The 27,279-nt window shown below is 42.0% G+C and overlaps 2 protein-coding genes across 2 annotated transcripts; both read right to left on the reverse strand.

Moving 5' to 3' along the window:
- Positions 1-4,454: 4,454 nt before the first annotated feature.
- Positions 4,455-8,964, reverse strand: LOC146669320 (protein transport protein Sec61 subunit alpha-like 1). The gene is made up of 12 exons (XM_085405889.1): positions 8,749-8,964; positions 7,852-7,919; positions 7,652-7,717; positions 7,478-7,556; positions 7,166-7,297; positions 6,896-7,005; positions 6,626-6,779; positions 6,370-6,530; positions 6,091-6,288; positions 5,774-5,965; positions 5,605-5,681; positions 4,455-5,513 (listed from the first exon to the last, which is right to left on the reverse strand). Exons 1-12 carry the CDS (start codon positions 8,753-8,755, stop codon positions 5,327-5,329), a joined length of 1,431 nt encoding a protein of 476 aa, XP_085262015.1. The 5' UTR covers positions 8,756-8,964; the 3' UTR covers positions 4,455-5,326.
- An 11,565-nt stretch (positions 8,965-20,529) lies between these two features.
- Positions 20,530-26,590, reverse strand: LOC146669321 (inositol hexakisphosphate kinase 2-like). The gene is made up of 5 exons (XM_085405890.1): positions 25,852-26,590; positions 24,003-24,225; positions 23,211-23,395; positions 22,574-22,749; positions 20,530-21,997 (listed from the first exon to the last, which is right to left on the reverse strand). Exons 1-5 carry the CDS (start codon positions 26,108-26,110, stop codon positions 21,353-21,355), a joined length of 1,488 nt encoding a protein of 495 aa, XP_085262016.1. The 5' UTR covers positions 26,111-26,590; the 3' UTR covers positions 20,530-21,352.
- Positions 26,591-27,279: the final 689 nt, after the last annotated feature.

Below are 27,279 nucleotides of genomic sequence, written 5' to 3' on the forward strand. Positions count from 1 at the left end.
GAGTACTAGCCATTGCCTGGATCCTCTTCTTTGGGGGAGGATTGGGGTTGGGGGCATGGAGGTGGAGGCCGAGCAGCTGATGGAAAAGAACATAGGAGCATTTTCTGAGACCGAGGAGCCGGTGACTGAGTGGATCCCTCATGAAAGGAAAACGATGTGGGTCCCACTACTGAAGAGAGACTGCTCTACAATCCAGTACTCACTGGTATCAAACCAGGGCTCACCCTGTATGCAGTTTCCTGCATTAGCAGCCTGAGATCTACTTTTGACTTTTTTTATAACAAAGGAGATCTTTTAGCTCCTGTGCACCCTTACAAACCTGCACGGGAGGCCAAGGTGTGAGGATTGGACGATTATAGGTGAAGTAGAGATAAAGCCTACACCAGAATAAAGCAATACATAGCATGTTGGATGACAACGCTGGAAGTTCTCAGGAAGTAAAAAAAAAAAGGCATGGGGTTCAGACTCCAACTGACGGAGGAGCTCCGAGGACAACGTCTTTCCTTTGGTCACCTTGGCAGAGGAACCCCTCAGATGAAAACTGGCACAGGGGAAACAACCCAGAGCTTCCTCCCCAGCTCCTCCAGTTGCAACAGAGGAAGATTTTGTTGTCTGTCTTTGGCTTCACCAAAACTACCACGGCGATATCCCACATGCCAAAGCAACGGAGGAATGTGCTTCTTTTGACAGCAACACACAAGGAACCAGCAGTCAGTGATGGGGAATAAAGGATGCGTGAAAGCAAGAAGCAATCCTGGACTACAATAGGCATAAATATTGCTTGGATAACTTAGAGAGGATGTTGGCACCTCGAGTTGTAGAAAGAAAACTAACTGATGGCTGATGGCTTTTTCTCCAATCTCCTGGATGTCTTGGGATATGATGCCTTTGTCCCGCCGGAAACAACTTTACTGAAGTGGGGGAGTCCTCTACAACCTACAAATGAAGAGTGATCCTGGGAGAGCTGGGACACATGCTGGTGACCTCAACAACTGCAGGACACCCTTCTCCTTAATTCTCAGCCACTTCTGCCATTGATCTCAAGATACAGTAGTCTGAACCAGAGTGTGACCCACACCCCACCAACGAAATGAGAAGAAGGTGCAAAAGGCGCACCTCCAGGATTGGAACAGCATCCCTTTGCACCAGGTGTAGAAAGTGTGCCCACAAAAACCACTCTAATGTGGTTAGCACATCTTGCTGCTAATGAGGATGCACACAGAAGCACACACTGGAATATAAATTTTGATCATTTTATTGGTCATTTCAGTGGTTATTTGGTCATTAAACTGCCTTTCTGGCCACTAACACACCATTTGTGATTTTCTTTTTGGCCATTCATTCAACCCCCACCCCCCCCACCCCCTAAAAAAAAGTAAAAATAAATCATTGTTACTGTTACTGACCTGCAATGATGATAAAAAGAAATATTGGGTTTCACCATTCATATGCTAAAAATGTGAACTTTATTACTATTACTATACTTTATTACTATTTTTACTATAATAATACATAATCTGACTGGTATTCAAAGGGTATAATATCTGAATTTGAATTATATTTTGGTTTTCATGACTAGGACTGGTGCTAATTTAAAAAATCAAGTCAACGAAAGTAGAAAAATGTTTTAATATATATTAATTTTATAGTATTTTGTAAACATAAACAGGGGGTGGCCATATTTGGCCACGAACAAGCTGAGAGGGAGTTTTTTTGGTTTTCTGTTACTGCACAAAAAAACAAAGATGCATAAAACTCATTGATACTTTTAATTATTGCTATACATCTAACCTCCACCATGGTTAGAAAATAAATCAGATGGCATGTTTTATTTGGAAAAGAATTGTGGTTTTATGATTTTTTCCATTTATGAGTTCCTAGGATTATGTGATCTAACTGGTATTTAAAGGGTTAAAATTCTGAATTTGAATGAAATTTTGATTTTCATGAACAGCACTGATGCTAATCTAAAAAAATCAAGTCAAAAAAAGTGGAAATTTTTCTTATTAAATAGGAATTTTATAGCATTTTGTAAATGTAAACAAGGGGTGGCCATTTTTGGCCACGAACAAGCTGAGAGGGAGTTTTTATGTTTTTGCTCTCCCTGCACAAAAATAACAATGCATTATAATCAATGTTGATGTGAATCAATTACATGCCCCAGACTCTACTATTAATAATACAAGAAATCTCAGTAGCAATGCAATTACAATGGGGCAAAAAAGTATTTAGTCAGCCACCGATTGTGCAAGTTCCCCCACCTAAAATGATGACAGAGGTCAGTAATTTGCACCAGAGCTACACTTCAACTGTGAGAGACAGAATGTGAAAAAAAAAAATCCATGAATCCAGATGGTAGGATTTGTAAAGAATTTATTCGTAAATCAGGGTGGAAAATAAGTATTTGGTCAATAACAAAAATACAACTCAATACTTTGTAACATAACCTTTGTTGGCAATAACAGAGGTCAAACGTTTACTATAGGTCTTTACCAGGTTTGCACACACAGTAGCTGGTATTTTGGCCCATTCCTCCATGCAGATCTTCTCGAGAGCAGTGATGTTTTGGGGCTGTCGCCGAGCAACACGGACTTTCAACTCCTGCCACAGATTTTCTATGGGGTTGAGGTCTGGAGACTGGCTAGGCCACTCCAGGACTTTCAAATGCTTCTTACGGAGCCACTCCTTTGTTGCCCGGGCGGTGTGTTTTAGATCATTGTCATGTTGGAAGACCCAGCCTCGTTTCATCTTCAAAGTTCTCACTGATGGAAGGAGGTTTTGGCTCCAAATCTCACGATACATGGCCCCATTCATTCTGTCCTTAACACGGATCAGTCGTCCTGTCCCCTTGGCAGAAAAACAGCCCCATAGCATGATGTTTCCACCCCCATGCTTCACAGTAGGTATGGTGTTCTTGGGATGCAACTCAGTATTCTTCTTCCTCCAAACACGACGAGTTGAGTTTATACCAAAAAGTTCTACTTTGGTTTCATCTGACCACATGACATTCTCCCAATCCTCTGCTGTATCATCCATGTGCTCTCTGGCAAACTTCAGACGGGCCTGGACATGCACTGGCTTCAGCAGCGGAACACGTCTGGCACTGCGGGATTTGATTCCCTGCCGTTGTAGTGTGTTACTGATGGTGACCTTTGTTACTTTGGTCCCAGCTCTCTGCAGGTCATTCACCAGGTCCCCCCGTGTGGTTCTGGGATCTTTGCTCACCGTTCTCATGATCATTTTGACCCCACGGGATGAGATCTTGCGTGGAGCCCCAGATCGAGGGAGATTATCAGTGGTCTTGTATGTCTTCCATTTTCTGATGATTGCTCCCACAGTTGATTTTTTCACACCAAGCTGCTTGCCTATTGTAGATTCACTCTTCCCAGTCTGGTGCAGGTCTACAATACTTTTCCTGGTGTCCTTCGAAAGCTCTTTGGTCTTGGCCATGGCGGAGTTTGGAGTCTGACTGTTTGAGGCTGTGGACAGGTGTCTTTTATACAGATGATGAGTTCAAACAGGTGCCATTCATACAGGTAACGAGTGGGGGACAGAAAAGCTTCTTACAGAAGACGTTACAGGTCTGTGAGAGCCAGAGATTTTCCTTGTTTGAGGTGACCAAATACTTATTTTCCACCCTGATTTACGAATAAATTCTTTACAAATCCTACCATGTGAATTCATGGATTTTTTTTTCCACATTCTGTCTCTCACAGTTGAAGTGTACCTCTGGTGCAAATTACTGACCTCTGTCATCATTTTAGGTGGGGGAACTTGCACAATCGGTGGCTGACTAAATACTTTTTTGTCCCACTGTATATAAAATTGTGAGATTTGAGGTTGTCTTCCAGCTAGTGCAGTGGACAAACTGGTGTTTAAAGGGTTATTTAAATTTAAAAATTAAAAATTCTTTTATATTTATGAAAAGAACTGAAGTTAGTTAAAAGCTTTATGCAGAAAAAATGGCAAAAAAACCCCATAAAATAATAAAAATTACAGACCTAATCTTTTGGTGGCCACTTTTGGCTACAAACAAGCTGAAAGGGTGATTTTGAACAAGCCCAGAGGGTTTAAAGTATGTGTTCAGCTGAGGACTCCCCGCACCTCTGTGGGTTTTACTTTCCTCCCACAGTCCACAAACACGCTTGTTAGGGTAACTGTTAACTCGAGATTGGCTGTGTGTGTGCATACAACAGTGTGTGGCTCTCTCTCTAAGTTAGCCACATTGCCAGTTTAACTCAAGTGTGGAGCAGGTATCTCAAACGACAGTGACCTCTACAGGAAGTCACAGTTACAGCACCCAATAATGCCCTACTCTAGATATAAACTTTTAACTAAATAGTAACTCATTATCTACGTGTTGGTTGCTGTATCAATAACATGTGGCAAGAATAGTTGCTACTGTAAATAAAAACAACAACAACAACAACAAAAATCAAAACAATTTCCAAGTGTATTGGAAAACAAATCCTGTTTTTTTAATAACACAATTATGTCTGTTACATAAAGTAAAAACAAAAATGAGACCCCTTTTTCCATCCCTATCAAACCCACCCTCATCCCGACCATCTCGGCAGTTTTGTGCAGCGATTCAGTCTGGGAATAAAAAGAGCATGACAACACAGACAAACACTTTCCTTTGAGGACCCAGAGACAAGAGGACAACCACTGCGCCTTACATCAGACCAGAGTGAATATAAACATAGTCCATGAGATTTAAAATCAAAGCAAAGGTAAACTGTATGAGATTACCAGAAACCTTATCAGGAGTACAAACATATCTTATCTGTACTTTCCATATCCTACTATAGGCTCCCAGAAACCTCAAAATGATTGCTAGGTGATGAACAAGGTGGCTTTCTTTCAGTTCCCCCTGATATATCCAGGCAGTGCTTTCAGCTTGAAATAAGCATCAACATGCTGTGTTAGTGTTCCTTGAACATGCTGCAATGATCAATGCCTGAGGTCATTCAAAGACAGCACCTCAAACTTTTTTTTAAGGTCTTCTTTAGCTGATAAGACAGTCAGTGGGGATTCAGGCAGCCTGCAGAGAGATGGGTAACTGCTACTGGGACAAAAAAAAAAAAAAAAAAAAAAAGGAAATAAAGACACACAATACCATGCTCAACCCTGGACGCAGCCAAAAGTTTTCTCAGCATTGAAATGCAGGAGCAGTGTGGTGGAGCGCAAAGACGATGGCATAAAATTGACGCCTTCCAGCTGCAAAACAGACTGATTGTACATATTGCAACATAAAAAATAAAAAAAACATTGATAGGGGTGGATTCTTTTGTGTCTGTTGCAAAAAAAAAAAAATTAGTGTTTTCTAGAAGAGCAGCGCTGACATGCTGCCAACTTCACTCTGCTCCTTCACGAAGATCTCGAAGTACTGGTAGATGATGGTCACAGCCAGCAGGATTCCTGTACCTGAGCCGATGGCACCCAGGAAGTCTGCCATGACTGAGAGCCCTCCTATACAGAGCCCACCAAATGCAGCAGCTGTGGGGATGTACCTGCAGATAGAAATTGGACAGAAATAAAGACTTAAATATTCTGCAAACATTAAACCTAAGAGCACATTTCCAAGTCTTTTTTTGTGTGTACCTGTTAAGTTCGTGCACCATGGAGGTCTCTCTGTGTCCTCTCATTACCATCTGCTGCTCCTTGAGCTGCTTCGCCACCTGAGATGCACAAAATAAAAATTGGTGGACATATTTAATACATGACTCTGACATAATGAAAACCCTACATGTTTGCACGAAGACACACTTACATCTTTGGCAGAGGATCCTGAGACCTCGATCCAGGTCTTGGAGAAGAAGGCACAGGAGCCGAGCATGAACACAATGTAGATGACGGCGTGAACGGGGTCGTCTAGAACCGAACCAAATGATTCAGGTGGAGAAAGGTAGTAGCACAGACCGCCCACTGGGTAGGCACGAGCTGGTCCTCCACTCGAAGTGTCCTAAACACAAATATTGTATTTGTACTGAATAGGGTGGAGATGAGCCATGGCTCCTCTTAATAAAGCAACATTTAAGTCGCCTGCTTCATATCTATGCTGCCATGACTTGGACTAAATGTACTTACAGACCAGGTTCCCAGGAGGTTGACCAGGAAGTTGCCACTGAAACGTGTTGAGAGCATCTGAGAAATCACATACAGATTGGAGACCAGGGCAGACTGGAGGATGATGGGGATGTTGGAGGTGTAGAACAATTTAATGGGGTAGGTGTTGTATTGGCCACGGTAGCGTGCTGACTTGATGGGCAGGTCAACCCTGAAGCCCTGATGAAGAAACATTTGATTTAATACAATGCATATTCCTCAGAGTCGAATAAAAATCAGGTGAGATAAACAGTAAGTCACCTGGAAGTATATGACCACTGCAAACACAAAGACAGTGGCGATGAGGTTCATGAGGTTGGGCAGGTTCTGCCTGTAGAAGGCTTCTCTTAGAGCACGCACTTTGTCTGTACGGGTGGCCAGCAGATGGAAAAGAGCGATGATGGCTCCCTCAAACTCAGTACCTGGGAAAGACCCACAGATTAAGTGAGTGTAATATAGATACACCTCGCTCTGCAATCACTCAGCTTTAAAGCCTTTTGTTTCTTAGTGCCAATACCTCTGCCAGTGTTGACAGTCGTGGGGCTGAAGGCCTTCCAGACGATGGTCTCACAGATATTGGTTGCAATGAAGAGAGAAATACCAGATCCCAGGCCATAACCCTTCTGCAGCAGCTCGTCCAGTAGTAAGACAATCAGACCTGCAACAAAGAGCTGGAGACAAAGGCAGGAGTTTAACGCTCTTCTTGACAAATGCTCATTTTGTAGGTAGGTTAAAAAGTTTAAATCATTTTTTTCATATGGTGTTAGCAGTTGTAATTTATATTAACCTGGATGATGATGAGCAAGCATATCCCAGCACCCATCTCTGAAGGATCTCCATACATGCCAGTCATGACATACACAATAGCCTGTCCAATGGTGATGATCATTCCAAACACTGCAAAAGTACATCAAAAAATGTGAAACAGGCACAACTGAAATGAGAGCTGTTATGAAAGTGCAAGCATCAGAGTATCAAAGACATCTTTAAAGCTTCAAAAAGGTACGTGACAGCTTCTGAAAATAGCAACTGTCTGATGAGTAATAATAACACCTACATTTCTGAGCTCCGTTGAAGAGGGCTCTGTCCTTAGGAGTGTCTCCCACCTCAATGATCTTGGCACCAGCCAGCAGCTGCATAATGAGGCCTGAGGTGACAATGGGTGAGATACCCAGCTCCATCAGAGTACCTGAAGAACACAGTCAGCGTCACAAACACAAAACAACTTTTGACCTTTGACTTACGACACGTGATAAAAGATTACGTCCTGCATGACAAGACAGTGGGATTAGATTATTTCTCCTTGGCAAAGTCACAAAGAACGCAAAATGCAAAGTTCTTTTGAAACCAATTAAATATAAGTAAACACCTCGGTTGGAGGCCAGGATTACTCTCATCCAGTAGAAGGGATCTGCTGAATCTGATGACATGATGCCAAAGAGTGGGATCTGCAAGAACAAAAAAAAAGAGAAAAAAATTATGCAACAAAGCACTATGACCAAAAGCACAACCAGTAGGAAGACTGTCACTGACAGATACCAACCTGGCAGCACACCAAAAAGATGAATAATGTGATGGCGGTCCATAGTACTTTTTCTCTAAACTGAATCTGCAAGGTTTAAAAAAAAAAAATTAAAAAAAAGAGGAAAAACAGAGGAGATGATAAGCTGTTGTTCGCATTCATTCATGGTGTAAATCATCACCACTGTTTACTAATGTACTAAACTAAAGCTCAAAGCTTACCTTTCTTTCTGGTTTCTGGATTTCTGGCAGGACTGCACAGAACGGCTTGATGACCTCCAAAAATTTGACTAAAAAGAGAATGACGAGTTAAGAAATGTATATGCATTTACACCAAACAACACATCAAGCAGCTCTACAATGAGTATCGACAACATCTGAGCTTTTGTTCCTCTTTAGCCAGATCTACTTTGATGCTACGTCATCACTAACCAGCAGCTAAACAGCTGGCTGCAAAACCAAACAAGCCAGTCTCGTCATCACGCTAAAATGCAACAACGAGGATGTAGAAAGGTAAGCACAGCTGGGAGTTACTAATATTAGGTGTGTGCTCACTTTTAGACAGCTTACGGTGGAGCTGCCTAATGTTTTGTCACCTTGATCCGATCTATTAATCAATGAAACTGACTATGACAGAAAGTGATTTCACACACGCTTCGGTTCTTTCTTTCTTTTTTTTGCTCCCCAGCCGCACAGAAAGTCAAACTGGACTTAAAAGCCAGTTACATTATAAAAGTGAAGGGAAAGTAAAGACCTCTGTGCTGTACATGGTTAGTTCATTTAGCGTGATGCTAACTGGCGTTCAATCACAGAACAAGTTATCCATCATTTTCTAAGATGAAGAGTTGACACACAGCTCAAAGAGACACACAAGAGGCATCCCAGCGTGATATAAATCACTACAATGGTACTTAATCCAATCGAAAAATAACTAGGCTGTGAACCTTCTCCCGTTATGAGCTAGCTCCAAGTGCCACATAACCTGGCCAAGGTTAGCCAATTAGCTTCTCCGACGAGCGCCGAGTGCCCTTTAATGTTCGAGATTTTAAAAAGGAAAAATATAGCAGGTATTTTAGGGCACCAAAAACAAGCATATACACAAGAAAACATAACACGTACTTCCCATGGTGTCCTTAGTCCGACTCCTGCCGTGTTACTGGTATCCGTTTGAGTGCTGTGCAATTTCAGTGTGGCTCCATCAGCCGCTCCGTGAGAAAAGAGCGAGCCGTAGAGACACGTCACCAGACAAGCCGCTACCCCACGTCACTGCTCCGAGCCCAGCAGAGCCGACACGAAGCCCGCTGCAGGCCGTCCACAGCTCGGTCTGTGAAGACACGTTGCCAGAGCTGATAAACCAAAAATATTAACTCGGAAAATGCGTGATTTTAATTTTTTAACATTTATATTCTAGCAGCTATATCACAAAGTCCTCCTACCCTACAGGGGGCGCCCCAACCTCCAGCGAGCGTCATTTCCTTCTTCGGTTGAGAAGACGACAAGCTGAAAGGTGCTTTGCTGCCCTCATTGGTTTCCACCAATAAATGTAGTTTCCACATAAGTTTTACTATCAGTAGTGCTCGACGTGTGTTTCAGTGCTGACGGCATTAAAAACATATTTGTATTTACCTCTTATATCGATGCCTCATAATTACAGAAATAAATCCTCCTGGTTACCCTGAACTTCTAGAAGCACACAGACCCCCAAATAGCCCCACCCCAGTGTTGCCCAGCTTAGGTATTTGAGAAGATATTTAAGAAGATGTTCTCCTGGTAGATTTGGTATGGCCCCACTTTCCCTATTCTTCAGTATAATTAGATTTCAAAAAAGTACATTGCTTCAGTTTTAAGCTTTTATGCATAATAATTGACACAGTAAAATCATCACCTGGTTGGTCCTTGGCAGGCGTTAAATAAACTCAGTCTCAGACAAACAACAAAACATTGCATCTTATGCCATTTCATTAGTCATTTTGTAAAAATGAATCTAAAGTTCAGAAACAGTGTGTGACAAACTAACTGCACTCTTACTGCTTAGTGCTAGGAATAGAAGGTAAGTAGCAGCCAGCGATTAACAATCAAATCAGCTGACTAATCTGATTATCATTTAATAATTATTTGAACAACAAATGTGAGAACATCTATAAATGTAGGGGTTTGGCAGTATCCTGCACTGGATCATTCAGGTGTGTGTTAACACAATGGCAAGGAGGAAAGATATCAGCAGTGAACTGAGAGCTAATTAATTTCTACATCATACAGACCAGTTTGTTCTTAAGTGGACGACAAGGGAAACTCCGCTTTCTGTCAGTGTAAAGATCTGCAACTACACATTAAGTCCCAGATGTATCTCAATGTAAGAAAAAGAATGGCATTTTCAGCAGTCTCTGTTTTTTCCACATGATGTGTATAATTATAGAAAAAGTTCTGGTTGTATATTGCCTGAACCTAAATTTCCATCGATCACGAGAATCATGAACATTTCCGTCATTTCCTAGGGGCTTGTGTTTGACATCCCTGCTTTAAAATATCAGTTCTCACCACTAGAGCTCAGTGTTGCTATAGCCTTGATGTAAAGTGTGTGTGTGTGTGTGTGTGTGTGTGTGTGTGTGTGTGTGTGTGTGTGTGTGTGTGTGTGTGTGTGTGTGTGTGTGTGTGTGTGTGGTTCATGATTTTTTAAAAATTCACTGTTGATTGAGTAATTAAACAACCTCCACACATAAATCCATTGATTTAGGGCTGAATTTCTGTGCGAATGTCATCACTTTGTTATACTTTGTGAAGTCTTCGTTGGTATTTAATGGTGACGAGCACTGACCTGTAGATTCAAATAACAGCACAATGTCAACTGAATCTTTCAGCCGGCTGTCCGTCTGATCAGTCAGACTCTGTGGACCTGCTATAAACAATAACTTGATTTGTTTTTCAGCAGGAAATACACACACACACACACACACACACACACACACACACACACACACACACACACACACACACACACAGTGGAGGGTGGCTGGGAGCCTGCTCATCTGCCCTAAGATAAAGAGATATTTGTTCATGTGGTTACATAATGACCGCAGAGCTGTGAGCTAACAGTGAGGTGAGGACAAGCAAATTCCACACAGCCTCCCACCAGTCTCTGGTTTTCCCACTACTTTGAATTCTATTAAAATCCAAATTAAATTTTTTCCTGCCAGTCATGTGGAAACTAAATACAAGTTATTACAAGTATGTGTGCATATATTTTTTGTATTACATGGGGTTTTTTCCTATAGAAAACAACTGAATCAAAAATTCATGGAAAACAGCAGTCTAAAGACGCAATAGGAAAATTTCAAGCAAATGAAACTATAATGTCAGTCAGTAAATGTGCACTTCCATGGAGGATACGGTGGCTGTCTGCAGCCTTCAATTATGTATTACATGAAACCTCAAGCCACAGCAGAGAGACTCTTCCCACTGTTTTGCATTTTAAATTTGCATCTTGCCAGAGGCTCAGGTGCTCAAAGTCAAACCTATCCTCTGGGCTGGACCCAGGAGTTGGTGAATGTAAATCTGACGAGATTTCCTCTTTGGCTAAAAGCAAAAAGCTCCCAGAAGGGCAAACAGTGCCTTGTTGAACTATGTTTTAATGCTTACAAATGAGACCTCACAAATTTCACATTAACTGACTTTTTAAATTCTGTAACAGAAATAACTATAAAGTAAATATTAAAGCCTGTCAGTGTAGTCAAACAAATTACAAGTGATTAAACTTTATAAAACAGATAAATATGAGTTCAAGCTGAGATGTATGATAATTATTTCTAATGAAACCAAAAAAGACTTTGCTGCACTTTTTTGTGGCAAAAAGAAAAATTTGGAATCAAGACTGTTCTTTGGTAACAAATTTATTTTGGTGGCCTAAAATGCAATACACCTCATGATGCACAGGACTTTTATCATATAGACAGGCCTATTAAAAGTATAGGGATATTAGATCATTTTAGGAAAACCTAAGATAACGCAATGGATAAACTACCACTGCTTTCCTAATTTTGTTTCATTTAAAAACATTTTAAATGAAACTTGGAAGTGAAACTTGCTTTTGCTGTAAGGCATAAAAAATGTAATCAATTTCTTTCAATGAAAAGAATAAAAATACAAAAATAAACATTTTCTGGCATTTCCTTTGCTAACAATAATTAAAATGGTGCTTACAGTATTGTGCAAAAGTCTTGAGTCACTCCTCGTGTCTTCATATTTTGCTAGAGGAATGTGAGGTGCAGTGAAATGTGAATTTGTACAGTCCAATGTTTGGAACGACCACATTTATTCTTCAACACAGCTTGAACTCTCTTGGTCATTTCTCTAAGTAGTAATAGTTCTCCACGGTCCTTGGAAAACACTCAAAGCTCTTCTTTAGATGTTGGCTGATTTTTGCTCTGTTCTCTATTAAGATGACCTCACACTGTTTCAGTAATGTTAAGGCCCAGGCTCTGGGTGTCATGGTCTGTGGTGGGTGGCAGGAATTTCCATAAGGCTCCTGAACTTACCTGGGATCCGCCCCTGGGCAGGGCCAACTCCTCCAGCTCCTGCACACCTGGAGCCTATTGCAGGCAATCAAGCCAGAGGGATTTAAGCCACACATTGATGTTCATTCACTGCCAGTTCGTCATCAACCCATGTTGTTAACAGGCCTTATGCTTCAAGTTCTTGCTGCGTTTTAGCTTGCTAGCAAGACTTTCTTGTGCTGCAGTTGCTGGATTCACCTTGGCTCACGCTCTACCTCAGAATACCAAGCAAACATTTTGACTCAGGTCAACCTTGCCACGCCACTCAGCTCCCCTGGATTCTCATCACCCCCCCCCTCTCAACACTCTATGTGCCCTACTGCAAGTAAGAATTGCTACTCTTACAACTTACCACTTCAGAGCTACCTCCATTACCTCCCTGACTCCACTGTCTTCTCTCTTCAGTGTGACTGTTCCCTGCTCAGCTCCACTCTGCATCTCAGGCCCCATTCCCTCGCCACGTTTCCCAGGCCACGCCACGTTAAACTCCACGTCTTATTGGTTTTTTGTCCTTGCTACGTTTCTTGCACTTAAGCCTAATAAATCATTGTTACATCATCTGCTGTCTCTGCTCTGGGTTTCTGCACCTGAGTCCTGTTCAGTACAGACCACTTGGTCCCGTGACACTGGGGAGGTCAATACATGGGATACATGGCTCCTTTGAAGCAAAATATAAAGAAATGAAGGGTGGCTCAATACTTTTGCGCAATACTGTAAGGAGAATTTTAATTGTCTGCACATTATGTCTTACCTATGTTTAAAATAGCAGTTTTGCAAATATCAAAATCTTCATGACATAAAATAACTGAAGTCTTTCAGCTCTTCTTCAGGCTGACTTTGAACACTTCATCTGGTACAGAAAAACATCATCCATCACCATGTTTAATCAGCCAGTATGGATATTTGACCAATATGAGAAACCCACTTACTGCCAAGCAGTGTTGGTCAAGTTACTTGAAAAAAGTAATCAGTAACTAATTACTGATTACTCCCCCAAAAAAGTAATCCTGTTACTTTACTGATTACTTATTTTCAAAAGTAATTAATTACTTAGTTACTTAGTTACTTAGTTACTTTTTAAAAACACGATTTACAACCTGAAGAGGTGATAAAGTGAGATCTTTCAGCCCAATTCTACTTTTTCTACATAATCCATCATACAAAATGTAATCAAATGGAAAAGTCTCTTTTTTTAACTTGTTTTATCAGTTTTAATCTTTTAACTTTATGCATCAAGCAAAACATTTAATTATATGCAACATTCTCTGACTTGAATAAATTAGTTTAACATTTAAACCTATTTTCTACACATTCCAGCACATAAAATAAAATATTTTTTGTGTTTTCACTCACTCTTTCAAACAGATGCAAGTAAAACACAGCAGAAAATAAATAAAGTCAAAGACTCAGCGGTCCTTTTGCTCTATTTTCACCTGTAAAGCAGGAGCAGGGTAGGCGGAGGGTTACCCTGGTGCAGGTGTGCTGCGGTCAGTTGAAGAATCCGCGCGAGTGTCTCTGTGAGTTTCCCATCACGTCGTAGCTACTCGGTGCTTGCTCGGAAGTTTAGGGGGTTTTTTCGCTGTAAAAAGAAGTTTTCTTCCCACGCACGATGGACGCTAATGTTTTTGTCACTTTTTATGGAATCAAACTCAAAGTAAGGTCAGTACTTCCACACTTTAAACGCTGCACGCTCATACTCTCTCCCGCACTCGATATATTATCCATTGTTGATCTGCACACAGCTGCTGTCACCAACGTCGCACTTGCTTACGTCACTGTCATGAGACATTCTCGCAAAAAAATCACGGTTTTAGTAACGCAGTAACGCAGCGTTCCTACGGGAAAGTAACGGTAATCTAATTACTGATTTTGCAGTAGTAATCCCTTACTTTACTCGTTACTTAAAAAAAGTAATCAGATTACAGTAACGCGTTACAAGTAACGCGTTACTGCCCATCTCTGCTGCCAAGTAAGGCCTTAGAAGTCCTACCTGATTTGTCAGCTAATAACTGTCCAACGACGTTACTGGCTTTCTACAGCTGGTAAACATGCTGTAATTAAATTCATTCATTTGGATGTCAGTTAATTGTTTCTTGATGAAAAGCAGCAACACTCCCTCTTCAGTCGCAGGGCGAAAAAGAGACTTAACAAAAAAAAAAGCCATTAATTAGTTTAACTTTCCCTTCACATACTGCTGCGGTTGTAAAGTACATCACGTATCATCATATCCATGATTTCTGACCTCAGTTTCAGAATAAATTACACCCTGGTGTATTCACCTACACATAAGCAGACACATATGCCTCCACATAGTGATGTCGTCTAGGGTGACACAGACGTGCAGCCCGACTGAGCAGTGGGAGGCCAGTCGGGTAGTTTGCGTCTGTTCCAGATGACTCACAGATTTTTATCCTTATTTTTAGAGATGTGTGAATGTAAACAGTGAATTGTGCCCAAGGGCGTGGAGGCATGTGTGAGCCTTTACTCAGTCAGTGGGCAGCTGTCCTCAGCAAATCAGGGAGGTTTGGGTAATAAAATTGCATTAAAGAAGCTGGGAGTGGACTGAAACCAGTAGAATAAAAGGCAGTGATGTCCAGTCAACCCAGTTTTATGCTTCCTTCACACACAGGTACAATAGTTTGTGCTCCTCAGTCTTGTTTAATCATGACTTTATAGATACTCCCGAAATAACACCTCAGTGCCCAGTGCTATTTAGGTTATTATATATATTGGTGTTATATAAACCCGCCACTGAGGATAGAGCACATCGAAGCATAGTTAGAAAGAGAAAGAAATGGGATGTAGCCTTGGCTGCCGTACCTGAATTCTCACTTTATAACACCATGTCTGGTGTCTATCTGTAAAACAACAGGAGGCCATGAACTCGCTTTGGCAGTCACCTATGACCGTAAAGCCTTCCAAACAATGGTTTTATGTATTCACAGTATTTATCTAATTTCCAACTAAAGCCTAAACTGATGTAATCCATGACTAATCCTATAGAGGCCTAGCGGAGTAGTACAAATCCAGTGACACCCAAAGTCTGGTTTAAGAGGTCAGAAAGTCTTTCTATTGATTCGACCTTCATGGGTTAGCTTGCACAAATAGTTTGTTTATTGTTAATCTGTTTTTGTGATGCTTCATTAGAGTAATTAAGAGGTCAGTGTAAATGAGGATGATAGGTTGACAGGGATGTGCACAACAAGCGCCTCAGGCCAGCTCAGTGCCTGGTAGACAGCGTCACCGCCAACGTTATGTAACACACTAATTATATCTTGGCTCGATTTCGCCTGTCCTCTGTTGCGTGTGTGAACCATTTTTCTGGCTCTTTCTGTGACTGGACAGTCCATTTGATTCCATTCAGTGGTTAAAACCCGCTAGACATGGGCTCTCCTAGTGTTAATGCTGCTCTGTGTGTAAGAGCTGGATGAAGTACAAGAGCTGGGATTTGATGAACTGAATGAAACAGACAGGAATGAGGTTATGACATGATTTTATCATGCTGTGATAAACAATCACTCCCATTATGTCATCAATTTTCAGTATTTACTCTGATTATTTCATGTCATTTCCAGACAAAGAACATTTTTTCTTTTTGTTTGTTTGTTGTCTAGTATTAATCTCAAGTTTTACATAGTATATTCCTAATTTTTGAAGCATTTTCATATATACAGTACACACATACACCATTTCACATTTGCACTGCTTGTGTGGAAAAGGAAAGAAATTTACCTCCTGTGACAAGGAGTCTAGATCTTAGGGAGCATGTTTTGGTAAAATGAAATTACACAATCCCATATTTTGACATTAAAAGTCCCTTTTTAATCATTGCAATAAAAAGATCTTCATGGCTGAATACTGTCATACAATAAAGTACCACACTAACTTCTAACTATCATTTGTCGTGGGTTAATTCATTTCACAGCACATCTACGTCACATGCATATCTAAAATGCACATCACAGAAAAACTTTCCATTTGGATTTATATGTTGCAATAAAAAATCCTGATGTTGCTCTGAGTAAAGGGCAGCTTTCTCCAGCACTGACCTGAAACCAAACTGTGTGACTGCATAAGCAGGTTCTGCATCCACACACAAACAAGCACTCACACAGGTGTGTTGTCATATCCTGGTGGTGACATCTAATTGACATAATGCTTTCCCTAGCTGTTTACCTTGACCCTAACCATAACCTAATTCTAACCCTGACACTAAAACCACATTTTGAGTCTCGATAGTGACTTCGAACTCGTGGGGGCTGGGATTTTGTCCCCATAAGGGCTGTTGGTCCCCACAAGTATAGTAAACTTCCAATTTTTGGTCCCCACAAAGATATGCAAACATGGTGCACACACACACACACACACACACACACACACACACACACACACACACACACACACACACACACACACCTCACTGCTGCCTGAGCTCTTATTTTTTAAAGCAGGTCAGGGGATTAATCCTCACAATCATCATCATATTACACAATGGTTTTTTTTTTCTGTATAATCCCAATGTGTGAGAAATAGTAGAAAGGTAACGACTCCATTCAGTTGTCCTGCCTTGCTTTCATCTCCCTCTTATAACATTATTGACCCGTTTATGTAACTGCCTGTGCAGGGCTCGTCACTGTCGAGTAAGCTCAATTTAACACCTGTCAAAATAGGCCTGGCCCTGCTTCTGACTGATGCATCTCCAAGTTTCTGTCTATATCTGAGCATGAATATGGCAAAATTTCACAGTTTGCCTACTCACAGCTAAATATTTTGCTTCTATGTCCTCATTCAGCTGCTCATTTTGTGCTACTTTACTGAGTGTAAATGAACTGCACGCATTAAATTCAATTCCAGCCGTATAATCTGAATCTATGCGTGGTATCTTTTGGTCTGATGAGGCTAGAAGTTTGCAAAACAAACCTTACAAACAGGATATGAAGCTAAATCTTGTCAAGTAAAGTGTCTAGGTCAATCTGCTGAAATAAATAGCACAAAAACATGTAATGGTATTAACAATATAACATCAATAAACTGGTTTTGGCACGATAGATCAGTGCAGTGTCCTATAGGAGACATAAATAGCACAGTGTACTTTCGCCTCAGGCTGAGGCAGCAGCTCTAAATTCTGTGGAAAACAATGGAGCAATTCTCAGATGGCAGTGAGACATATGATGCAGCAGATCACATGTTAGTCACTGGGCAGTTAGTCTTCATACACCTAACATTTTTCATTATTGATTATAATCTTGAATTGACGAGTCCTTAAATCTATTTTGTATTTCAAACCATAAGCTGTAATGCGCTTGCATGTGGGTGAGTTTATGTAGGGTTAGCAGAGGGACTGATCTTAAATTTCGTAGAACCTATCAGGATTTCACGCTGTTCTCAGGTGGAGGAAATTAAAAATAGATTTAATGGATGTTTACCAACAACTGAAACTGCAAACACTTGAAATTAAAAGCAGAAAGCTGTGTTATTTTTCCCCTCTCATGTTTGCATGTTGAGGCATATCTCTGTTTGAGCACGAGTCAAGGATGAGTCCTTTAAACATAAAAGAAGAACCAAGAATAAAGTGGAGCAGGCCTAATCTGGGCTTTCCTCCATAAGAACTGAAGACTCGTGGAAGGGGTAGTTGTATAATAATAGTTATTAGATAACTGAAACACTGAGGTACCGAGATAAAGAAATGAGCTGACAGAAGTGAAAAAACAAGAATGGCCTCAAACTTTAGTATGAATTTCAAAGCACTCCTTGCAGCAGGTCTTTGTCTTTGTTTCACATGCAGCTGCCTTGAATGTGCAAGAACAAGCGAGAGCGAACGGTGTGCAAGGAAAGGCTCGGCGCTCGTAAGATGTTAGAGCAGATTTAATGAATGAAGCCTACGGGGACAGAAAGTGTATTCATATAGTGATGAGGAGGGGGATTGTTACTCTGGCGTCCCAAAAAGCTTTGACACTATTTCATTCCCGGCAAAGGCTGCTGTTGCCATGGTGATTTTAACCAATGTTATGCAAGTGCTCCACTTCCAGCAGCAACCTTCACAAAGCAAAGGGGCACAATGATGCACATGCTCACACACACACACACAATGTCTCATAAATAAATAAGCAAGAATTGTAGCGTAGCGCAACAGTGAATCTGTGTAATATACCCCCCCCCACTCTTCGCAGCACAGTGGAGACGGAGAGCTTATCTTCTCCATCCTCTCATCTATCAGTCTCCCCATCCCTTTGCATGCACACAACTCCAAGACATCACAAAACTGACAGCAGCTCCGCAGCGGATCCCTGGCACTCCATTTAACATGGCAAACACTGGGGTCTGATGGACTCTTGCTAATACAAATACAGTAAGTGCTCATAAATCTTTCCCCTCTTACCAAGACTAAAGCAAGGGTGTCAAGCATAAGGCCCAGGGGCCAGGACTGGTCCACCAAAGACTCCAATCCAACTCACTGGATGGCTTTGGAAAATGTGAAGGGCGGCTTACGTTTTGGGCTTTTAACTGTATCGGCAAAAGTTTTACAACTTTTCCTACTAATGAAGACCTGTCCCATGGCTATTCATACTACACCACAGTTATTAAGTAACATATAAACAATTAACAACTCCATTAATAATAATTCCATCATCTACCATAGAAATTTCAGGTTTTTGTTTGTTCGTTTTGGGTTTTTTTTTACAATGAGTCCACATTTTGAAAACACATTTTCTATGAATTAACAAAACCATTTTGTTTTACAATTACAAGACACTCCGAGGAATGAGCTACCACAACTGTCTGCTCAAACTGTAGGGGTTTGAATTTATATTGTAGTCTCAAAGTGATACCGCAGTTACAATCAGCAAGGTTCTAGACTGTGATTGCCAACCCAGTGGACACGCGCTTTCCCTAAATTTCACTCTGCTAATTTTGTGCTTTTGTGATGTATTGAAGTTTATTCCATTTGTTTAATAAATTTCTTTGGTGAACTGTCAAAAACTGTGTGCGTCCTCCCCTTTTGTCATTGCCAAGCAACGCTGTAACACAGTATTAAGAGCAAGCATAGGTCAACCAGTGGGATCAGTGCTGTAAGCAGATTATCACACTATACTGCAGAATTCCAATAACACACAAATATAAAATATTTTACCTGAGTTATTCTCAATATTTAGCCAAACAAAGACTTAAATGTGCATTAATATTATCACACACGCACATACAGAGGCTAACAAAATCTTCAAAACAATGATTATTAGCCATTTTGTATTTCCCCATTTAAATACAATGACTGGTTTAGGGAAGTATGTCTATGTCAGACCTTATGAGACAAACCACTCACATTCAAAATCACGCCAGCATGTAACAGATGGTGATTCGCGGGCAGTAATTCAGCACACGCTGTGCTTTATTTTTATGCTACTATAACCAACACCATATCTGAAAAATGTCTTATAATACTTAGGTTCTCATTTTACAGGAGAACAGCGTGTGCGGTTGTGGATGATTACAGCGTGCGTTAACTGAAATATCAAAATGTTTCTTTAGAAATAAAAGACTTCGGTTACATAATCGTGCCTTATACTTCTGACTGATTTCATATCGGGTGCCAGATGGATATCTGTACTAGCAGGACAGCACATTCCACAGACAGGACAGCGGAGCAGTAATGGCCCATGCACTCTGTTGACACAAGCTTGTCTGCGTAACGGCTCCTCTCCACTCACACTGCTGATGCTGTCCTCACATCACACGAAGCTTGTGACTCCAAGAGCAGATGACTCTGCCACAGACCAGCTGTAGACGACCGGGACTGGCTGAGGCAGGACACGATGCCGTCATCCTCTCGCCCCGCAACAGAAACTCTTCTAGACCGAAGAGTAAGGCTGTAAATATGTTTTGGGGCAAGGAGGAGGTGAGGGTGGTGGTGTATTGGCTGTACAATATTACAAGAAGTATCCACAGTAGCCTGGGCATGTGCCTTAGTAATTCTTCACAGCAGGTGGTGGTGTTGGGGAACAAGCCCCGGCACCTGCTTGCACTGAATTGTCTGCAGTCCTCTCATACTTTCAGTGTTGATGGTAGATCTATTAATCAGTTGGTCATCACGGACTTACTGAGCGGCACGCCAAAAAGAGGTCATCTGCCTCCATACATTCACGCACAGAGGCAACGAGCACACATTTGCATAAAATTTGTCTGCCAACATTTCCCTTTGGTTTGAGCAGGAAATGTGGTTTTTCTGTAAACGTGTAAAAAAAACAAAAAAAAAAAAAAAAAAAACAACCCCCCCCACCCCAAAAAAAACAAAAAACCAAACAAACGAAAAAATAACCAACATCAAATATTAAAGAGGACACTGATGTTACCACAAACCAAGGTTTTTAATTTTTCTGTGAACAAACTGTGGACAGCACAGATATACAAGAGAGGTATCCAAACATGTCAAATAACAATATTTATTAATATCATTATTGTAACATTAATAACATGGAATGTACTACCTTCCATTCACATTTTTGAACTTTTAGATTATTTTATGAAAGATGTCATATAAATAAATAGCTCTCTCACCTCTTTCTGACACCTATATGAATATAGTCTCTTTGAATATAGATGAACAGGGGAGAAGGATGGCAGAATGACCAGGTAAAAGAGGAGAATGGAGGGCGTGCGCTCACCGCCTCTCTTCCCGTGGACTCGCTTCTCATACTACTCCTGCTCTCTATGATAGCCCTCAGCCTAAACACGCACTCAGCAGAAGTGCATGTTTGCGTGTGCAAAATGACAACACTTTTCTTTGGAAATCAGACACAAGGAAACACTTCTACTGTCTCAAACTGCCTTTAATTTTTGCTGCCTACCCTTTTTTCTAATGGTTACTTAATGGGTTAAAACAGAACGGTGACAACGGGTAAATCACTGCATCATTCACACAGTTGGCTTTTATGTTACTTGCAGGTCTGTTTCACATCCTGAGGATGGACGTACTCAACGGCCACATCGAAAAGCACCAGTGGCAGAAACAGGAAGGGGGTCCGATCAAAGACCAGCTACAATGAAGTCCAACTTTGACGATAAGAGAAGGAATTTCTCTCCCCTTTAATGCAGTCTGCTCTTCCTCCATTTGTTCAAGGTTCAGACAGTGTGTTATTGTGCCTCTGTGTTTGAACGGATGAATGTTATGTCAGTATTCAGTCTGTACTTTGGTTCTCCAGCTCAGAAATGATGGTGATCAGGTTCTGGAGACCAAAGATGTAGCCGCTGTCCTGGCCCTCGTGGACCACGCTGTCTTCCCGGTAATGTCTGCAGGTGGTGTGGGCAAAGTCTATCATTCTCACATCCACCACGGAGCTGTGCGTGTCTGAGCGGGACAGGTGAGCCTGGCTGATACCTGAGCTCCCGCTGCTGCTGCTACTATCACTAGATGTGGAGGGACTGTGTGGAAAACCAAGCGCACCTGCAACTTCACCCACCTCCTCCTCCTCCTCCTCCTCTTCGTCCATTTCTGGCTCGGCTTGCACCTCCTCGTCCTCATCATCCTCATCTTCTTCCTCTTCAGAGAGCCCGTCCTCAGTGTGTCGGCGTGTGTGTTTTCTGTGTGGAGCTCCATCATAGATGATGAGCAGAGAGCTGGAGTAAAAGCGGTAGGATTCGCAGGCCTCCAGTGCAGCCTGCATTTCTCTGAGCCTGCTGAGCACCGGGGAAAGGAGTTCGTGTCGCAGACGCCGACCGCTGTGGAAGAATTGGAACAGAGCCTCCTTGAAGCCCGCAAGGGTCAGTTTACGGCCATGGTACTTGTTCATAAACATCAGCTGATCTGTGTCACTCTGGTACACCTGTAGTGATGAGAAAACATGGAGAGGTTGAAAAAGCTGGAAAAGTTCACAGACTCTCAAACATCCGCATTAAAATGGCTATAGAGTGTATCTGCAGTCAATCTTTCCACCTCACCTAGATATTTTGGGCCTTATTCAAAGTTTTCAAACAGACAGACGTGTTCTCGTATAATTAAAAGGCCAGCGTGTTTCAGGCTAGATGGCTATAAAACAAGTTAATCAGATTACAATAGGAACTGTTGCAGATTTTGTAGCAGTGTAGGGTAAAAGCATTAACTTTTAACAGTCGCAGTCTTGGGCACTAAAGCTGGATTACCCACATAAACCACCAAGACATTGTTTCAAATTGTGTTTTCAGACAATTGACAAACAGCTGTAATGTTTTAAATGGGTGAGCCTTCTGTCTGTTTCCGGTTTTTACGCTAAGCTACAAGTCAGCTTATACAGCATTCAATAGACAGACATGACTCTTATTTCATGTAGCTATATTTCCCCCAAATATCATCTTCTATTTCTTTTCTATTTCTTTAAGAGTAAGAAATGAGTATAGACAATAGCGTTTGCCTGAAAGCTCACCTGCATGCCACACAGACGGACTCCTATTAAGGCTGATGTGCTCTGCTGGCACTTGCGTATCTGCATGGCCTTCTTCTCCTCTGAAGCGTCGTCTCCATGCTGTCGCGTGCCCATCTTTAGGTCCAACACGCACGGCACTGTGTGCCGCCAGGTCAGGTTTTCAAGCAGAATGAATTCTGAGAAAATGAGTCAAGGAAGACAAGACAGACAAAACACTACCTTCTTCTGGACTAACCAGTTTTAAGTTCAACCTGCTGGACGAGGCTGAATGAGAAAACAACAGAACTGAGCGTTGTCTCGAAAGATTCAGCTCCCGTTAACATTTGCAATATGTAAAATCAAATCAGAGCAACATCAGGTAACCGATAAGAGTGCTTTTGAAATGCAATGCCATAGAACAGAGAACAGAATAGCTGCACAAGTATTAGATAACGGGCAGCAGGAACCTAATCCACTGATAACCGTAATCTGGTGGCTTACTTGGCCAGGACTCATGCCATGTACACTGGCCTGGAACCTACAATGCATTTCATTGCAATCCCCCCCCCAAAAAAATAAATAAATAACATTACGTAGCTTTTCTCTGCAGTCACATATGAGCCAGTTTCAAAAGAAAACTCAGTCAGCGAAAGGATACTGTACTGGTTGCGGTGTTTAGCATTCTCCTTCATCCTCTGCAGGTGCTGCTGGTGACACTTGAGGCTCCAAGGGTTGTGTTTGAGCTGTGGGACAGCGTTACTGTGGCTGTCCTCTAGTCGGTAGTAGAGCACCTCGGCCTGCTTCAGCCACTCCAACTCCATGTCCTCCTGCAGCTTTTGAACACTGAATGAAAGACAGGGAAAGACAGCAACGACTGTAGTTACACATGGCTAAAGAGCAGGAAATGGGGAGTAAAGTATGGAGAAAGAAAAAATTCCTGGAAAGAGGTACAAAGTGGAATCTTTCGCTCGCCACCATCCATGCATTCAAACATCAGTTTTCCTTGTTTAACCCCAATAATCCCTCCCCAGCGCAGGGCTAACTAAGTCAAAGTTTTCCTTTTGTATAAAGGCATTAGAATGAATCTATTGCAATTATGCAACAATGACTCTTTGACCCTCTCTCCAAGGATCAGCCTCCAGCTGTATTTAAAGACAGTTAGGCTTACGATTACGAGGCTAACTTTACGATCAGTCAGTGTGTGCATCATAAGTCGTGGTATGTCTCTACAGCTACATTCACGGAAAATTTAAAGTTGGTTATAACGTAATACGGGTGCATAACGGCTCCTAAACCATCTTTAATTTCTTTTACATGAGCAGTGAGATCAGCATGAAAATGACTCACTTTGCTCCCACCTGCTGAGGCATCAAACACGTCTTGTCTTATCATGACTAACAGGTTCCTGAGTCAACTACTGTCTGTGATAGGGTATTTCCTTGCACCTCACCTCTTCTCCTTGTCTTTACGAGAGTTGCGGCTTCGGCCATCTTTGCTGTCCGCTAGCAGCGAGGAGGCCATCATTTTCCCCCACGTCATCATCTTACTCTTGGGGTCACAGTCCACCGAGTGCTCATTGTTCACCAGATCTGTGGCTGGGTCACTATCAAGGGGGTAGGCGATTAGGCAAAGATTCCCCTCCTCGTCCTCCTCGAAGCTCACGGACACCACACCTGAGACAGAGACAGAAAGGTACGTTTTAGACACAGACTCACTGAACAGTGATGGGAATTTGTTTCACAGGAATCTATCAAAGAGGATGACAAACTTAAAGGAAATCTCATCACTGCTTTAAGCAGCACGATACAAAAGTATGACTGAAGTGGATGGTTGACGCACACTGAGCTCTAATCAACACATTCAAATAACAGCCCAAACACAAAAGACACCAGGCTATAAAAACTTAGGTCAGAATTCAGTTTATTGATTACCACCAATTATCTGAAGCAAACTAATCAATAGTATACATACACTGTAAACGTGTAGGAACCAGAAAGCCATGTACAGGAGAAAGCATCAGAAAATATATGCTTCTAACAAAAATAACAGGAGCTTCAGTGAGTCAGAAAAGTTTGGAAGATTCAAGTTCGGTAACTTCAACAGAAAAGATATATTTCCATAATTTTCCCATTTGCTTTTGTCCAAAACAGCTGCACCCGTTCCTCTTCATGCACGTCCCATGTATGGCTGAAGCACAAGCTGAGAGAAGGTGAAGCATGTAGCAAGCAAGTATGCCTCATTGTGAAGACAAATACAAATGGGGGAAACTGTTGACATGGAAAACAGTGCACAGGTGTCACGAAACAGTCAATTTACAGAGTGAATTTAACTTCATCACTTCTGGGGTTTGTTGGAACTATTATATGGGACAGCAAACTGAAGGCAGCACAGTGCTTTTTAGGATGACCAGAGACACGCGTTTGCTCTATATCACCTTACAATTCTCTGCTGGTGACACAAAAGAACCGGCTCCGCTGCTCTTTGAGGGAGGGTCTTAGATAGCATTTAAAGAGGATCTGCTGTAGTGTAACGTGAAGGGAAATAAGGACACAGTAGCAAAGGGCTTTGCTGTAAAGAACAGGCCTTTCTGCTGTAACTCATAGTTTAATCCCTTTAATCCATCACACTCTCTGAATGAAAGAATGAGATGAATGCAGGAACAATGTTGGCTATGTAAATAAGAGATGGTATGTTTAACCGGTCCAACAGTTTCTGCTTGCTATCGTCACTCACTATGCCTCATATTTGACAACCTTTAAAACAAAAAGAAAAAAAACGTGGGAGTGACTCAAACGTCAGTGAAATAATACAAAGCCATTCAGTGGTTTTGTGAGGCACCACCTACGTTGACCTTTGCAGGTGATGACCTCCAGCAACTGCCTGAATTTCTGGATCCAAAGGAGGAAGAACCTCACATAGTTCCCTTTTCATCTCATTGGTGTGTTGCCCGGTAAAAAGAAAGAAGTAAAACAACACAAAAACAGTGGCTCGCAATTGCTACCCTGACTTACCTTCAGTTCATCACTCAGCTAGCCAAGCAGCACAATTGAAAGGCCCGTTTGTCCCAATTACAACCTCAGCTACAGCACCCTCCTGTGGCACAATGCGGTATAAACCTGGCAAGCGCCTGCTTGTGCAGACATGGGCATCTCTAGTTCCTAATAATCTAAAATTGCACACTTGACACATGCAAGCAGGCTCTGCACACATCTATACCTATCTGATGTATGTATGCACAAAAAAGAAGTATGCACGTAAAGAAAGAGACATGCATGAAAAAACACAGTAGTTGTCATTACCTCTGTACTGGGGGGTAAACCTCCTCATTGCTGCAGGCAGACTTTTGTAGAACTGATGCTCGCGGGGAATGAGAGGCTTGCAGATGGTCTGCTCTCCAAAGCGTAGGACGCAGGAATGTCCCCCGACCTGGTGCACGAAGGGCTCAAGCATCACTCCCTTCTCCATGTAGCACTGCTGGTGCTGCAGCTTGTTCTGTTGCTTTTGTTTTTGCTCCGCATCCATGACCTCCTGGGCCTGAGCCTCCACAGCCGGACTCATCCTCCTCTGGCCCTGACCACACTGCCGCGGGCATTAGACTCCTGACGCACGCACCAACAATATGGTGGGGGCCCTTTCCGGCAGGGACTCGCACACACTCACGGGCTACAGATCCCCAGAGGACTAGTCCTAACACGCTGCATTAAAGATCGCAGTTTGTTTTTATGAGTTATTCCCGCGGTGCTTTCCGAAGCATTTGCTGTGATGGTGATCTGCTGCGCCGATGCTCTCACTGATACTGCTGCTCGAAAACAAAGGACAGGAAGGAGGAAGAGAAACAGAAAACACGACTCAGGTTTACTGAATATTCAATTCCTTTCGGCTCCTTGCCTTACAGTCCTTGTAGCCGGGTAGAAAAAAACAAAACAAAGCCGTCTTATGTCCTTTATATATTAAGGTTTGGAGTTGTGCTGCTGCGGCAGATAAGGCGACCAGACACAGCTCCTGCTTGTGCCTTCTCCGCAGACTCGACGCCTTATGACAGACGAGAGCTGGCTCGCTACTGGTAAAGCTCTCAGGAGCCTGACACTCGGCCCGCCCTATCACAGGCAGCCCACCAATCACGTGCATCTAAAGCAGGTTGTTGGGTGGCAGCCCAGAGAAGCAAGCAAACAAAGACAGGGGTGGGAGGGGGCAGTCTGGGTGAAGGGAGAGAGGAAGAGGAGAATAAAAACAAGGAGGGAGGGCAGAGCTGAACTCAGCTGTTTCTCTGCGCGACAGCGGGGGTTTTAACAAACTGGCAGAATAAGCACCAGCATTTCCTTAAAAGACGTACGGTGTGGGGGAGAGAAGCACAGAACTAGGACAGGAGTTAAACACACAAACTGACATCCAATGCAAAACGGCAGTCAAATATAAGTAAAAAAGTCAAACTAGACTCCTGGATGAACAAGTAGCTTTGCTCTTCCAGGAAAACATGCAAAAAGGAAGACGCCTCGAATTTAATGTCACTCTTAGGAGATTTTTTACATACTTGTAATTGTTCCTCATACAATTTACTGCATAGCATAAATTTAGGTTTTCTGTAATTACTGCTAAAAAAAATAGTTAACTTTAATTTCTTTAAAAATATTGCAATTTAACAAACCACCTTTCACATTTTAGCAATAACAGGGTAGCAAACAGCATGATTAAAAATGGGGGACCCCTCTCTTCAGTTTACAATCTAT

This window comes from Rhamphochromis longiceps, linkage group LG5 (genome assembly GCF_057381845.1).
Source record: "Rhamphochromis longiceps isolate RC_006_pf linkage group LG5, R_longiceps_female_GT1.1, whole genome shotgun sequence".
Lineage (NCBI taxonomy): Eukaryota > Metazoa > Chordata > Actinopteri > Cichliformes > Cichlidae > Rhamphochromis > Rhamphochromis longiceps.